The 14,680-nt window shown below is 41.7% G+C and overlaps 1 protein-coding gene across 5 annotated transcripts in view; it reads right to left on the bottom strand.

Annotated features, from left to right (window-relative positions):
* PIDD1 (p53-induced death domain protein 1) overlaps positions 1–14,680 on the bottom strand; it is an 89,349-nt gene that overhangs the window by 38,548 nt on the left and 36,121 nt on the right. For 3 of the 5 annotated variants that reach the window (XM_056526929.1, XM_056526927.1, XM_056526932.1), the window contains 3 exons: positions 10,440–10,536; positions 7,892–8,225; positions 4,222–4,635 (listed from right to left, as the gene is read on the bottom strand). In XM_056526929.1, the coding sequence (XP_056382904.1) occupies positions 4,222–4,635; positions 7,892–8,150 (673 nt within the window). In that variant the 5' untranslated portion in view covers positions 8,151–8,225; positions 10,440–10,536. Of the gene's footprint in view, positions 1–4,221; positions 4,636–7,891; positions 8,226–10,439; positions 10,822–14,680 lie in introns of those variants that run through there. The other 2 variants (XM_056526928.1, XM_056526930.1) reach the window with 2 other exon arrangements.

The raw sequence follows: 14,680 nt of genomic DNA, 5'->3' as shown, positions 1-14,680 counted from the left end.
ACAATGCTCAGAAGAGAAGGAGCGCCATTGGGCTTTAGGAGAGAGAATTTGGATGGAATTGAAGGCCATGTGTGATTACAAAGCCCCCATGGTGCCAGAACAGTGGAACATCCCCCCCCCCCCCACATGTGACCCCATTTTGGAAACTACACCCCTCAAGGAATGTAACAAGGGGTATAGTGAGCATTTATACCCTACAGGTGTCTGACTGTTTTTTTTTTACAGTGGTCCTTGAAAATGAAAAATGTAATTTTTCATTTGCACAGCCCACTGTTCCAAAGATCTGTCAAATGCCAGTGGAGTGTAAATACACACTGCACCCCGTATTCAATTCTGTGATAAATTTTCGTTAAAGTTGGACATGAAAATGTGTGTGTGTGTGTGTGGGGGTCCACTGTTCTGGTAGCATGGGGGCTTTGTGATCGCACATGGCCCCCGACTTCCATTCCAACCAAATTCTCTCTCCAAAAGCCCAATGGCGCTCCTCCTCTTCTGAGCATTGTAGTTTGCCCGCAGAGCACTTTACATCCACACATGGGGTATTTCCATACTCAGGAGAAAAAGCCCCCCAAAATTTGTGACACTATTTCTTTAATTACCCCTTGTAAAAATGAAAAATTTGGGGTAACATCAGCATTTTATTGAAAAAAAAATTTTTTTTTCATTCACGGCCAACTTTAGTGAAAATTCGTCAAACACCTGTGGGGTATAAAGACTCAATTTACCCCTTGTTACATTCCTTGAGGGGTGTAGTTTCCAAAATAGTATGCCATGTGGTTTTTTTTTTTTTTTTGCTGTTCTGGCACCATGGGGGCTTTCTAAAAAAACATTTAAGCAGAATTCGCTTTCCAAAAGCCAAATGTGACTCCTTCCCTTCTGAGCCCTCTAATGCACCCGCAGATCACTTTACATCCACATATGACATATTTCGTTACTCAAGAGAAATGGGGTTACAAATTTTGGGGGTCATTTTCACCTATTACCCCTTGTGAAAAATGAAAAATTTGGGGGAACATCTGCATTTTAATGAAAAAAATCTAATTTTTCATGTTCACATCCCAATTTAACGAAAGTTTGTCAAACACCTGTAAGGTGTTAAGGTTCACTGTAGCCCTTGTTACGTGCCTTGAGGGGTCTAGTTTCCCAAATAGCATTATGCCATGTGGCTGCTTTTTGCTGTTCTGGCACCATCGGGGCTTCCTAAATGTGACATGCCCCCCAAAAACCATTTCAGCTAAATTCGCTCTCCAAAATCTTATTGTCGCTCCTTCCCTTCTGAGCCCTCTACTGCGCCTGCCGAACACTTTACATCCACATATGGGGTATTTCCGTACTCAAGAGTGGGCTTTTTCTCCTTTTACCCCTTGTAAAAATACAAAATATGGGTCTACAAGAACATGTTAGTGTAAAAAACCCTAATAGGTTCAAAAACTATCTGAATGTCATTTTGAAAACTTTGAGGGGTGCAGTTTTTATAACGGGGTCATTTGTGGGGTATTTCTAATAAGAAGGCCCCTCAAATCCACTTCAAAACTGAACTGGTCCCTGAAAAATTCCAATTTAAAAAAATTGCTGCTGAACATTAAAGCCCACTGATGTCTTTCAAAAGTAAAAACATGTCAACTTTATGATGGAAACATAAATATTATGATGCAAAAAAAAAATATTGTATATGTGAATCAATATATCATTTATTTGTTATGTCTATTTTCCTTGCAAGCAGAGAGCTTCAAAGTTCGAAAAATGCAAAATTTTCAAATCTTTCATGAAATTTTGGATTTTTTTTATCCAAGAAATGATGCAATTATTGACAAAAATTTACCACTAACATAAAGTAGAATATGTCATGAAAAAACAGTCTCGGAATCAAATTCATAAGTTAAAGCATCCCAGAGTTATTAAAGCTTAAAGTGACAGTGGTCAGATTTGCAAAAAACGTCTGCGTCCTTAAGGTGAAAATGGGCTGCGTCCTTAACCCATTAACAACTACAATCGTAAATTTACACTCGTGGCTGGCTCAGGAGCTGAATGCTCTTTATACCCGGCAGGTTGGGTTGCTATCAGCAGCCAGGACCCGTGGGTAATACCGGACATCGCTAATCAGGCTGATGTCCGGTATTAACCCTTTAGATGCCGCAATCAAAGTTGACCGCAGCGTCTAAAATGGGAGAAAAGCGTTACCGGTTAGCTCAGTGGGCTGTTCGGGACCACTGCAGTGAAATCGCGGCATCCTGAACAGCTGAGAGGACAGCAGTAGGCTTCTTACCGTGTTTTCCGCCGTCCGATCGTCGCTCTGCTTCTCCATGCCTGAGATCCAGGCTGGAGCAGCAGAACACCGATAACACTGACCAATGCAATGCTATGACATAGCATTGATCAGTGGTTGCAATCAAGGTATTGCATGTTATAGTCCTCTATGCGGGCTATAACATTGCAAAAAAAAAAGTGTAAAAAAAAAAAAATAGATAATAAATGTAATTTATCCCCTTTCCTAATAAAAGTTTGAATCAGCCCCTTTTCCCATAAAAAAAAAAAAATGTAAATAAAAATAAACATATGTGGTATCGGCGCGTGCGGAAATGTCCAAACTATACAAATATAATGTTAGTTAAACTGCACGGTCATTGGCGTACACGTAAAAAAAAATTCAAGTCCAAAATTGCGTATTTTGTCACTTTGTATACCTTAAAAAAATTCATAAAAAGCGATCAAAAAGTCCCATCAAGACAAAAATGGTACCGATAAAAACTACCGACCACGGCGCAAAAAATGAGCCTCATATATCCCCGTATACGGAAAAATAAAAAAGTTATAGGGGTCAGAAGATGACAATTTTACACATACTAATTTTGGTGCATGTAGTTATATATTTTTTTTAAATGGTAACTCTCAATAAAACTAATTTTTGCTAATGCACTCCTTATGGTAAATAAAAAAATATTTCTAATATACTCTGTTTAAAAAATATGACGTTTTCTATGTTTTATTTGTGCTTAAAAAAGCTCAAGAGCACATTTTCCCCCATCTTATAAACAGACCGAAGCCCAAACACAGAAAGTGCAGCCTGGAGTGCTGAGGGGGAGTGTCCAACCAACAGCATATGGCAGTTAAGAATGAGAGGAGCTATGATTGGATGAGGCTGGACACGCCCCCCTCAGCACTCCAGGCGGCACTTCCTATGTTTGGACTTTGGTCCAAAGTCTGTGTATGAGTTGGGGGAAAATGTGCTCTTGAGCTACATAGAAAACTTCATTTTTTTAAACAAAATATATTAGAAATATTTTTAATTTACCATAAGGAGTGCAATAGCAAAAATTTGTTTTAATGAACTTTACCCTTTAATTAGTCAAATAAATCCTGTATAAATTAGGTATCATTGTAACCGTATGGACCTGCAGAATAAAGGTATGATGTCATTCACCGAATAGTGTACTGTATAGATTCGGAAGCCCCCAAAAGTTACAAAATGGTGTTTTTTGTTTTCAATTTTGCCACACAAATATTTTATTTCTGGTTTGGCCGTAAATTTTGTGGTGAAATGATTGTCACTAAAAAGTACAATTGGTGGCGCAAAAAATAAGCCCTCATATGGGTCTGTAGGTGCAAAATTGAAAGTCTTATGATTTTTAGAAGGTGATGAGGAAAAAATGAAAGTGCAAGAACGGAGAAGCTCTGCGTCCTTAAGGGGAACTCTGGTGGAAACAAGTAGAAAACAAATGTTTTCAAATCAACTGGTGCCTGAAAGTTGAACAGATTTGTAAATTACTTCTACTAAAAAATCTTAATCCTTCCAGTACTTATTAGCTGTTGTGTAAAACAGAGAAATTTGTGAATTTCTTTTCTGTCAGTGCCCCTGTCAGGAACTGTCCAGATTAGAATCATATTACCATAGAAAACTTCTCCTGCTCTGGACAGTTCCTGACACGGACAGAGGTGTCAGCAGAGAGCACTGTGGTCAGACAGAAAAGAACTTCACACATTTCTCTATAGTATATCTGTAGTATACAGCAGCTGATAAGTAATAGAAGGGTTAAGATTTTTAAATAGAAGTAATTTACACATCTGTTTAACTTTCTTGCACCAGTTGATTTGAAAACATTTTTTTTTCCAACGGAGTACCCCTTTAAACACTAGGCTGTGCACCCACTACTTTACATTCTAGCAGAATAAAACACTTTTGTTGTTTAAAATAAAATATGATAAAACTAGACTGACACTTACACACAGTTTCAGGAAGATTGGCAAGTTTGTTCCCAGACAGATCTAAATCAATACATTTGTGCAGGTTTCCGACCTCCTCCGGTAGAGATTCCAGCCTGTTTTCAGACAAGTCCACTTTCTCCAGGTTTTTTAGCTGCCCGATGCCTGCAGAGAGCTCTGCCAGCTGGTTAGACATGAGTGAGAGATCTGTCAAAAATGTCAGCTCACCAATCTCATCTGGAAGTGTCCTAAGTTGGTTGAAGCTAAGATGGAGAGTGGTAAGTAATGAAAGGGCAGTGACACAGGGTGGCATCTCTGCAAAGCTGTTGAAGCTGAGATCCAGGTGGCGCAGCTTGGAAAGCTTACTGATATCTGGTGGTAGGGAGGTCAGCAAACCACACTGACAGCGTCCATAATCGTCCCGTAGATGTCCACCTGAGAAGTGTGATATAATATGTAGATTTTATATTATCCTATAAAATTATTGTAAGTGCACAAGTAAATGTTGGCTACAATAATACACACTGGCCCTCATTTACTAAAGGATAACCAACGCTTTTTCTCGGTTATTGCGCCAAAAATTTGGTCACATCCCGCTTGCGACCAAATCTGTGACTTAAATTTAGGCGCACAACCTACATTTTCTTAAACACTCCAAGATTTTTTTTTTACCTACAAAATGGGTGTGTTTTACTCGAAAAGGGGCGTGAACCCGACAAAAACAGAAAAAACACTCAGAGTGTGAAGAAAACTCACAGGAAAACCTGTGAGTTTTGCTTCACAGAAAGCCGACAGCTCAGAGCTGTCGGTAAATTCCTCAAAACAAAGTGAATCCTGCTACCCCCAGCATGTAACAGGGTCTGTTCCATGTTGGGGGTAGTAGTAGATGGGCTGAGGGATTGATCGCACCGGGTCTCACTTCTGAGACCCGATCCGATCAGATGTTATTAAGCAGGGGAGCGGGCGGCATGTTCCGATCCCCTGCAATGTACAGTAAACTTTCATTTTTAAATTTCCCACCAGAAGCCCTGAATGGCCGGGACCGAGGAGCCAATCAGGGCTCCTGGCAGGGTTTTAATATAGAAGCGCTCTGCAGGACAAAGATGTATAGAATCGCTAGGGGGGTATATATCTGGCCCCTCCAGCGTTTCTATATATCTTTCCCCCTGCTGCGCTATATCAAACTTAGTGCCCGCTGCGCTTGAATAAATGTACTGCCCCCCCAGCGCTATTATATATCTATACTGACCCCCGCTGCGCATATACTGACCCCCGCTGCGCATATTTATATATACACTGACCCACCCCCCCGGCTGCGCATATTAATATTCATATTTTCTCCCTCCCCTGGCTGCCAATGAATGAAAACTCTATTAGTGGTGGAGCGGAAGGCTGCTGCCCGCTCACGCTGCTAAGAGTTTGTCATTCATAGCGGGCAGCAGCTGCATATCATGCTGTGGGGGTCAGACATATGGATATATGTCTGACCCTCACATTATACATATACAAATGCCGGCTCACCGCTATGAATGACAAGTAAGCTATTAGGAACATCAGCGCGAGCCTCCCTGCACTGTTTTACTTGTCATTCATAGCGGGCAGCAGCTGCATATCATGCTGTGGGGGTCAAACATATGGATATATGTCTGACCCTCACATCATACATAAACATATGCAGCTGCTGCCCGCTATGAATGACAAACTCTTAGCAGTGTGAGCGGGCAGCAGCCTTCCGCTCCGCCGCTAATAGAGTTTTCATTCATTGGCAGCCAGGGGAGGGAGAAGATATGAATATTAATATGCGCAGCTGGGGGGGGGGGGGGTCAGTGTATATATAAATATGCTCAGCGGGGGTCAGTATATGCGCAGCGGGGGTCAGTATAGATATATAATAGTGCTGGGGGCAGTACATTTATTCAAGCACAGCGGGCACTAAGTTTGATATAGCGCAGCAGGGGGAAAAATATATAGAAACGCTGGAGGGGGCAGCTATATACCCCCCTAGCGATTCTATACATCTTTGCCCAGCAGAGCGCTTCTATATTAAAACCCTGCCTGATTGGCTCCTCGGTCCCGGCCATTCAGGGCTTCTGGTGGGAAATTTAAAAATTAAAGTTTACTGTACACTGAAGGGGATCAGAACATGCCGCTCCCCTGCTTAATAACATCGGTGCGATCAATCCCTCAGCCCATCTACTACTACCCCCAACATGGAACAGACCCTGTTCCATGATGGGGGTAGTAGTACAAACACTAATGTAGTCAGAATTTGCAGAGACTTTTTTCTATCGCACAGAATACATTTTGTGCGACAGAAAAAAAACCTGCGACAGAAAGAAAGGGAAATTGGGCGACAGATTAGTAAATAGCATCAGAAAAAAAAGGAGTAAAGGACTTGCAAAAACACAAACCGACACTCCACTCTTAGTAAATGAGGGCCACTGTCTCTCGTAAAAGGGTACGGTTATCCTGCAGATAAGGGATAAGTGTTTGTACATGATACTTCTCCTTTAATTACTATACAATGTGATGTACCGTGATCTCAGGTGTGCCTGCTGACATCCACATAGCACCACACCATTAACTATTTCAGTGCATATGAGGGGTGGGGGTGGATACCGGTTTTAATAATATATAAAACTTCTAACATAACAGTAAGTCGCACAGTCTTTAATAATTTGTTTCAGTGTGTAAACTGAATTATTTCTACTTTAATCTAAACCATAGAACTCTCAATATTTGCCTCATTTACTAATAGTGTCGGGTTTTTACTAATGGGAAATGTTTCCGACTTGCAGGATTCCTCTCTATTTACTACTGGAATTCACAGATTTACAATTCGGGAAAATATTTTCAGCTTTGACTAGGTAGAAATTTCCAGGTATTTATTCACAGGATTTTCTGTGAATTCAATAGTAAATAGGTCGGGTTGTGAAACCACGCCCCTTTTCAGCACAGTGCAATGTCGGATTTGTTGGATTTTCCTGGCGCACACTGTGCAGACATGTCGCAGACACTATGTGCCAAAATAACCCAAAAAAAACTAGTCAGTTTTAGCTTAGTAAATGAGGGGCATTGTGTTGTTTCTATTGGCCCTAAGACAACTAATTGGCAAAAAATAGAAATTGAGAAATGACAAGGAAATGTACAATATGTATATATATATATATATATATATATATATATATATATAGTAACTCAATGCTAATGTTGGGGAGATTGTGTGTTCACCGTCCTGCTTGATGGCAACAACATATGATACATACAGCTTGCTAGTAGACTGATATATGAAGATATATACGTGATGCTCTACTGCAATGTTTCCTCATGTTTCTAGGCCAAGTACCCTCTTACTCAGTAGTGCTGATCATATGCAGTGATGTAAAGTAAAAGCACAGCTTGAAAACCCTGTAGCAAGATGATGTGCATTTGCCTGGGGTACATAGAGCACAGATTAACAACCCAGGCTCCATTGGAAGCCAAACATTATGTAATTTCATGTCAATAACAAGAAACACCCAGTGTTGTTGACCCAGTAAGTAATAACTTTAGAAGTGATCACATTCAGTGCTGGATTTTCAATTGAGCGCCATGTTGAAAATGATATAAGAAAACTCAGATAACTCATGCTATAAGCTGAGTACATGCAATATGAAAAGGTATTAATAATTGTTTTATAAGAATATATTACCTTTCAATACCAATGATCTAAGACCGATGAACCTTGGCAGATCGGCCACCACTGACATTATCATTGTATCATTGCTGCAAAGTCGGAGAAACTCCACCTCCGCCAGGTCATTTGTCTGATTCTCTGTCACCTGCAGGAACCTCTCACATCCATCCAGGTAAACATCCAGGATAAGTCTGTTGCCTGCGATCTGTGCAGTGGGAGAGGATGGTTCCTCTGTACCGATTCCCTCCCACTGGGGGCCCAGAAGATGCTCCATCTCTCATTGTCTAAGTGTGGCAACGCCGGCATGTCACAGCTCGCCCAACACCAAGGAGATGCCAGCTATACTAAGCTGTGAAGAAGGAAAGCAAATGGAAAATGTCAAAATAAATGAAAATATCAAGTATCAAAGACTGTCAGAAAAAAAAATATCTTTATTTCATGAGAATATTAAACACAAAGAGAGTGAGTATCATCATAACTACATAACAGGGGTTATTATGTTGAAAGATTTTATTTTTAAATATTATACTTGTACTTGTATTTTGGATGTTCAAAAAGCACATCTAAGGTTTAGATTTTTGCAGTTTCGTCTGTTAAAAATATTTCCAAAATTGCAAAAAAAAAAGCCTACAGAATACACAATCATGCAAATGTAAGGTAAACGTAAGGTAAATGGAAAATTCAGACACCTTTTAAAATGACTCATTGAATATGTTCATAATAATGATGTAAGATATTATGCATTATTTTGCATCAATAAGGCATAAAGACAATTTGCAATATTTTTAATGTGGCTTAGATACAACCTACAATAAAAAAAATAAAAAAAAATAAAAATACAATTTTTTTTAAATCCCTTCATGACCCAGCCCATTTTCACCTTCATGACCTGGGCATTTTTTGAAAATCTGACCACTGTCACTTTAAACATTAATAACTCTGGGATGCTTTTACTTATCATTCTGATTCCGAGATTGTCTTTTCGTGACATATTCTCCTTTATGTTATTGGTAAAATTTCACTGATATTTGTATCCTTTCTTGGTAAAAAATCTAAAAATTTCATGAAAATTTTTGAAAATGTTGCATTTTTCTAACTTTGAAAGTCTCTGCTTGAAAGGAAAATGGATATTCCAAATAAATTACATATTGATTCACATATACAATATGTCTACTTTGTGTTTGCATCAAAAAATTGACGTGTTTTTACTTTTGGAAGACACCAGAGGCTTCAAAGTTCCGCAACAATTTTCCAATTTTTCTCAAGATTTTCAAAATCGTACTTTTTCAGGGCCCAGTTCAGGTTGGAAGTGGATTTTAAGGGGCTTCATATTACAAATACCCCATAAATGACCCCATTATAAAAACTGCACCCCCAAAGTATTCAAAATGACATTCAGTAAGTGTTTTAACCCTTTAGGTGTTTCACAGGAATAGCAGCAAAGTGAAGGAGAAAATTCTAAATCTTCATTTCTTACACTCGCATGTTCTTGTAGACCCAATTTTTGAATTTTTACAAGGGGTAAAAGGAGAGAAATCACCCTAAAATTTGTAACACAATTTCTCTCGAGTAAGGAAATACCTCATATGCGTATGTAAATTGTTCGGCGGGCGCAGTAGAGGGCCCAGAAGGGAAGGAGCGACAATGCGATTTTGGAGAGTGAGTTTTTCTGAAAGGGTTTTTGGGGGGGCATGTCCCATTTAGGAAGCCCCTATGGTGCCAGAACAGTGGACCCCCCACATGTGACCCAATTTTGGAAACTACACCCCTCATGGAATTTAATAAGGGGTGCAGTGAGCATTTAAACCCCACTGGCGTTTTACAGATATTTGAAACAGTGGACTGTGCAAATCAAAAAAAATTTCAGTGCACAAAGGCAGTGTGAACTTAACCTAATGTGTGTGAGCATCTTGTGCTCATTGCAAAGAGGTTTTCATAGACCATAATGGGTAGATTGTTTATGATCTGTATAACCTGACTAACCATGAAAGTGTGAGGCACAATCTAAAACGAATGGACCCTGAAGAAGAATCTGTAACAGGTCTCCCTACCATGTGCTATTCATGACTTGGCCTTTGGGACCCCTAAAGCACCAGTACAGGCGCCAATGCTATATGTGCACCATCTGTAGTAAGTCCACTGCTTAACATTTTTCTATATATGAAGTTGTTGATTCCTTCTATAGTTGGGTTCTATAATTTTATATAAACATGGCCGGGGGATAACTAGCTAATCGGTGGGGGTCTAATGTCCCCTGAGTGAATATAGAGGCAGCCAACTTGCTCAGCCACTACTTCAATGACGATTGAAGGGACTTTCAGACATTGTTGAGCGCCGCACCCATCAATGTTCAGAGGTCCTATAGACAGTTATTACAGTGGGTGTCAAGCATTCGTGCTGTGCTCTATCCCCTGTGCTCTATTCGGGGGACAATTGACCTCCTTTCTCATGTTAAGATTTTCTACTTATAGCAGACATCGAATACCTTAATATTTTCTCGGATGGAGTTGTAAATGCAAATGCAACTACACCAAATAAAGTGCAGCAATAGTTCAGTACTCACAGATAGGAAGGAGTCAGCTGATGGCTGGTGTTCTTTGTTCTTCATTGAAGAGCAGTCGCACTCACAGCATACAGGGTTACAGGGTTCACATACTTTTCTGTGAGAGTTAAGGGATGAATTAAACATTGTGCACACATGTCATGGTCTCCGTGTGCTGCAGATCTCTATTTTCAGTCCAGTCACTTTTTTGAACTTCCTGGTTACATGAGGCTTGGGTGACGAGAGGTGGGCAGGAGCAGCAGAGCGGCCTCTCCCCTCCCTTCTCTTTCCTTTTCAGAGCACAGGACAGTCCTATTGTGCTCTGAGCCAAATGTGCTAACACAGGTCTTAGCCTGACACAACACATTCAGTGTATTGGAGGAGCACACAGCACTCTCTTAGCCTGACACAACACATATTCAGTGTATTGGAGGAGCACACAGCACTCTCTTAGCCTGACACAACACATTCAGTGTATTGGAGGAGCACACAGCACTCTCTTAGCCTGACACAACACATATTCAGTGTATTGGAGGAGCACACAGCACTCTCTTAGCCTGACACAACACATATTCAGTGTATTGGAGGAGCACACAGCACTCTCTTAGCCTGACACAACACATTCAGTGTATTGGAGGAGCACACAGCACTCTCTTAGCCTGACACAACACATATTCAGTGTATTGGAGGAGCACACAGCACTCTCTTAGCCTGACACAACACATATTCAGTGTATTGGAGGAGCACACAGCACTCTCTTAGCCTGACACAACACATATTCAGTGTATTGGAGGAGCACACAGCACTCTCTTAGCCTGACACAACACATATTCAGTGTATTGGAGGAGCACACAGCACTCTCTTAGCCTGACACAACACATATTCAGTGTATTGGAGGAGCACACAGCACTCTCTTAGCCTGACACAACACATTCAGTGTATTGGAGGAGCACACAGCACTCTCTTAGCCTGACACAACACATATTCAGTGTATTGGAGGAGCACACAGCACTCTCTTAGCCTGACACAACACATTCAGTGTATTGGAGGAGCACACAGCACTCTCTTAGCCTGACACAACACATATTCAGTGTATTGGAGGAGCACACAGCACTCTCTTAGCCTGACACAACACATATTCAGTGTATTGGAGGAGCACACAGCACTCTCTTAGCCTGACACAACACATATTCAGTGTATTGGAGGAGCACACAGCACTCTCTTAGCCTGACACAACACATATTCAGTGTATTGGAGGAGCACACAGCACTCTCTTAGCCTGACACAACACATATTCAGTGTATTGGAGGAGCACACAGCACTCTCTTAGCCTGACACAACATATATTCAGTGTATTGGAGGAGCACACAGCACTCTCTTAGCCTGACACAACACATATTCAGTGTATTGGAGGAGCACACAGCACTCTCTTAGCCTGACACAACACATATTCAGTGTATTGGAGGAGCACACAGCACTCTCTTAGCCTGACACAACACATATTCAGTGTATTGGAGGAGCACACAGCACTCTCTTAGCCTGACACAACACATATTCAGTGTATTGGAGGAGCACACAGCACTCTCTTAGCCTGACACAACACATATTCAGTGTATTGGAGGAGCACACAGCACTCTCTTAGCCTGACACAACACATATTCAGTGTATTGGAGGAGCACACCGCACTCTCTTAGCCTGACACAACACATATTCAGTGTATTGGAGGAGCACACAGCACTCTCTTAGCCTGACACAACACATATTCAGTGTATTGGAGGAGCACACAGCACTCTCTTAACCTGACACAACACATATTCAGTGTATTGGAGGAGCACACAGCACTCTCTTAGCCTGACACAACACATATTCAGTGTATTGGAGGAGCACACAGCACTCTCTTAGCCTGACACAACACATATTCAGTGTATTGGAGGAGCACGCAGCACTCTCTTAGCCTGACACAACACATATTCAGTGTATTGGAGGAGCACACAGCACTCTCTTAGCCTGACACAACACATATTCAGTGTATTGGAGGAGCACGCAGCACTCTCTTAGCCTGACACAACAAATATTCAGTGTATTGGAGGAGCACGCAGCACTCTCTTAGCCTGACACAACACATATTCAGTGTATTGTAGGAGCACGTAGCACTCTCTTAGCCTGACACAACACATATTCAGTGTATTGGAGGAGCGCAAGGCAGTCTCTTAGCCTGACACAACACATATTCAGTGTATTGGAGGAGCACGCAGCACTCTCTTAGCCTGACACAACACATATTCAGTGTATTGGAGGAGCACGCAGCACTCTCTTAGCCTGACACAATACATATTCAGTGAATTGGAGGAGCACACAGCACTCTCTTAGCCTGACACAACACATATTCAGTGTATTGGAGGAGCACACAGCACTCTCTTAGCCTGACACAACACATATTCAGTGTATTGGAGGAGCACACAGCACTCTCTTAGCCTGACACAACACATATTCAGTGTATTGGAGGAGCACACAGCACTCTCTTAGCCTGACACAACACATATTCAGTGTATTGGAGGAGCACACAGCACTCTCTTAGCCTGACACAACACATATTCAGTGTATTGGAGGAGCACACAGCACTCTCTTAGCCTGACACAACACATATTCAGTGTATTGGAGGAGCGCACAGCACTCTCTTAGCCTGACACAACACATATTCAGTGTATTGGAGGAGCACGCAGCACTCTCTTAGCCTGACACAACACATATTCAGTGAATTGAAGGAGCACGCAGCACTCTCTTAGCCTGACACAACACATATTCAGTGTATTGGAGGAGCACACAGCACTCACTTAGCCTGACACAACATATATTCAGTGTATTGGAGGAGCACACAGCACTCTCTTAGCCTGACACAACACATATTCAGTGTATTGGAGGAGCACACAGCACTCTCTTAGCCTGACACAACACATATTCAGTGTATTGGAGGAGAACACAGCACTCTCTTAGCCTGACACAACACATATTCAGTGTATTGGAGGAGCACACAGCACTCTCTTAGCCTGACACAACACATATTCAGTGTATTGGAGGAGAACACAGCACTCTCTTAGCCTGACACAACACATATTAAGTGTATTGGAGGAGCACACAGCACTCTCTTAGCCTGACACAACACATATTCAGTGTATTGGAGGAGAACACAGCACTCTCTTAGCCTGACACAACACATATTCAGTGTATTGGAGGAGCACACAGCACTCTCTTAGCCTGACACAACACATATTCAGTGTATTGGAGGAGCACACAGCACTCTCTTAGCCTGACACAACATATATTCAGTGTATTGGAGGAGCACACAGCACTCTCTTAGCCTGACACAACACATATTCAGTGTATTGGAGGAGCACACAGCACTCTCTTAGCCTGACACAACACATATTCAGTGTATTGGAGGAGAACACAGCACTCTCTTAGCCTGACACAACACATATTCAGTGTATTGGAGGAGCACACAGCACTCTCTTAGCCTGACACAACACATATTCAGTGTATTGGAGGAGCACACAGCACTCTCTTAGCCTGACACAACACATATTCAGTGTATTGGAGGAGCACACAGCACTCTCTTAGCCTGACACAACACATATTCAGTGTATTGGAGGAGCACACAGCACTCTCTTAGCCTGACACAACACATATTCAGTGTATTGGAGGAGCACACAGCACTCTCTTAGCCTGACACAACACATATTCAGTGTATTGGAGGAGCACACAGCACTCTCTTAGCCTGACACAACACATATTCAGTGTATTGGAGGAGCACACAGCACTCTCTTAGCCTGACACAACACATATTCAGTGTATTGGAGGAGCACACAGCACTCTCTTAGCCTGACACAACACATATTCAGTGTATTGGAGGAGCACACAGCACTCTCTTAGCCTGACACAACACATATTCAGTGTATTGGAGGAGCACACAGCACTCTCTTAGCCTGACACAACACATATTCAGTGTATTGGAGGAGCACACAGCACTCTCTTAGCCTGACACAACACATATTCAGTGTATTGGAGGAGCACACAGCACTCTCTTAGCCTGACACAACACATATTCACAGTGTATTGGAGGAGCACACAGCACTCTCTTAGCCTGACACAACACATATTCAGTGTATTGGAGGAGCACACAGCACTCTCTTAGCCTGACACAACACATATTCAGTGTATTGGAGGAGCACACAGCACTCTCTTAGCCTGACACAACACATATT

This window comes from Hyla sarda, chromosome 6 (assembly GCF_029499605.1).
Source record: "Hyla sarda isolate aHylSar1 chromosome 6, aHylSar1.hap1, whole genome shotgun sequence".
NCBI classification, from domain to species: domain Eukaryota; kingdom Metazoa; phylum Chordata; class Amphibia; order Anura; family Hylidae; genus Hyla; species Hyla sarda.
The sequence above is the reverse complement of the archived record's forward strand: the minus strand, read 5'-3'. Positions and strand labels throughout refer to the sequence as shown.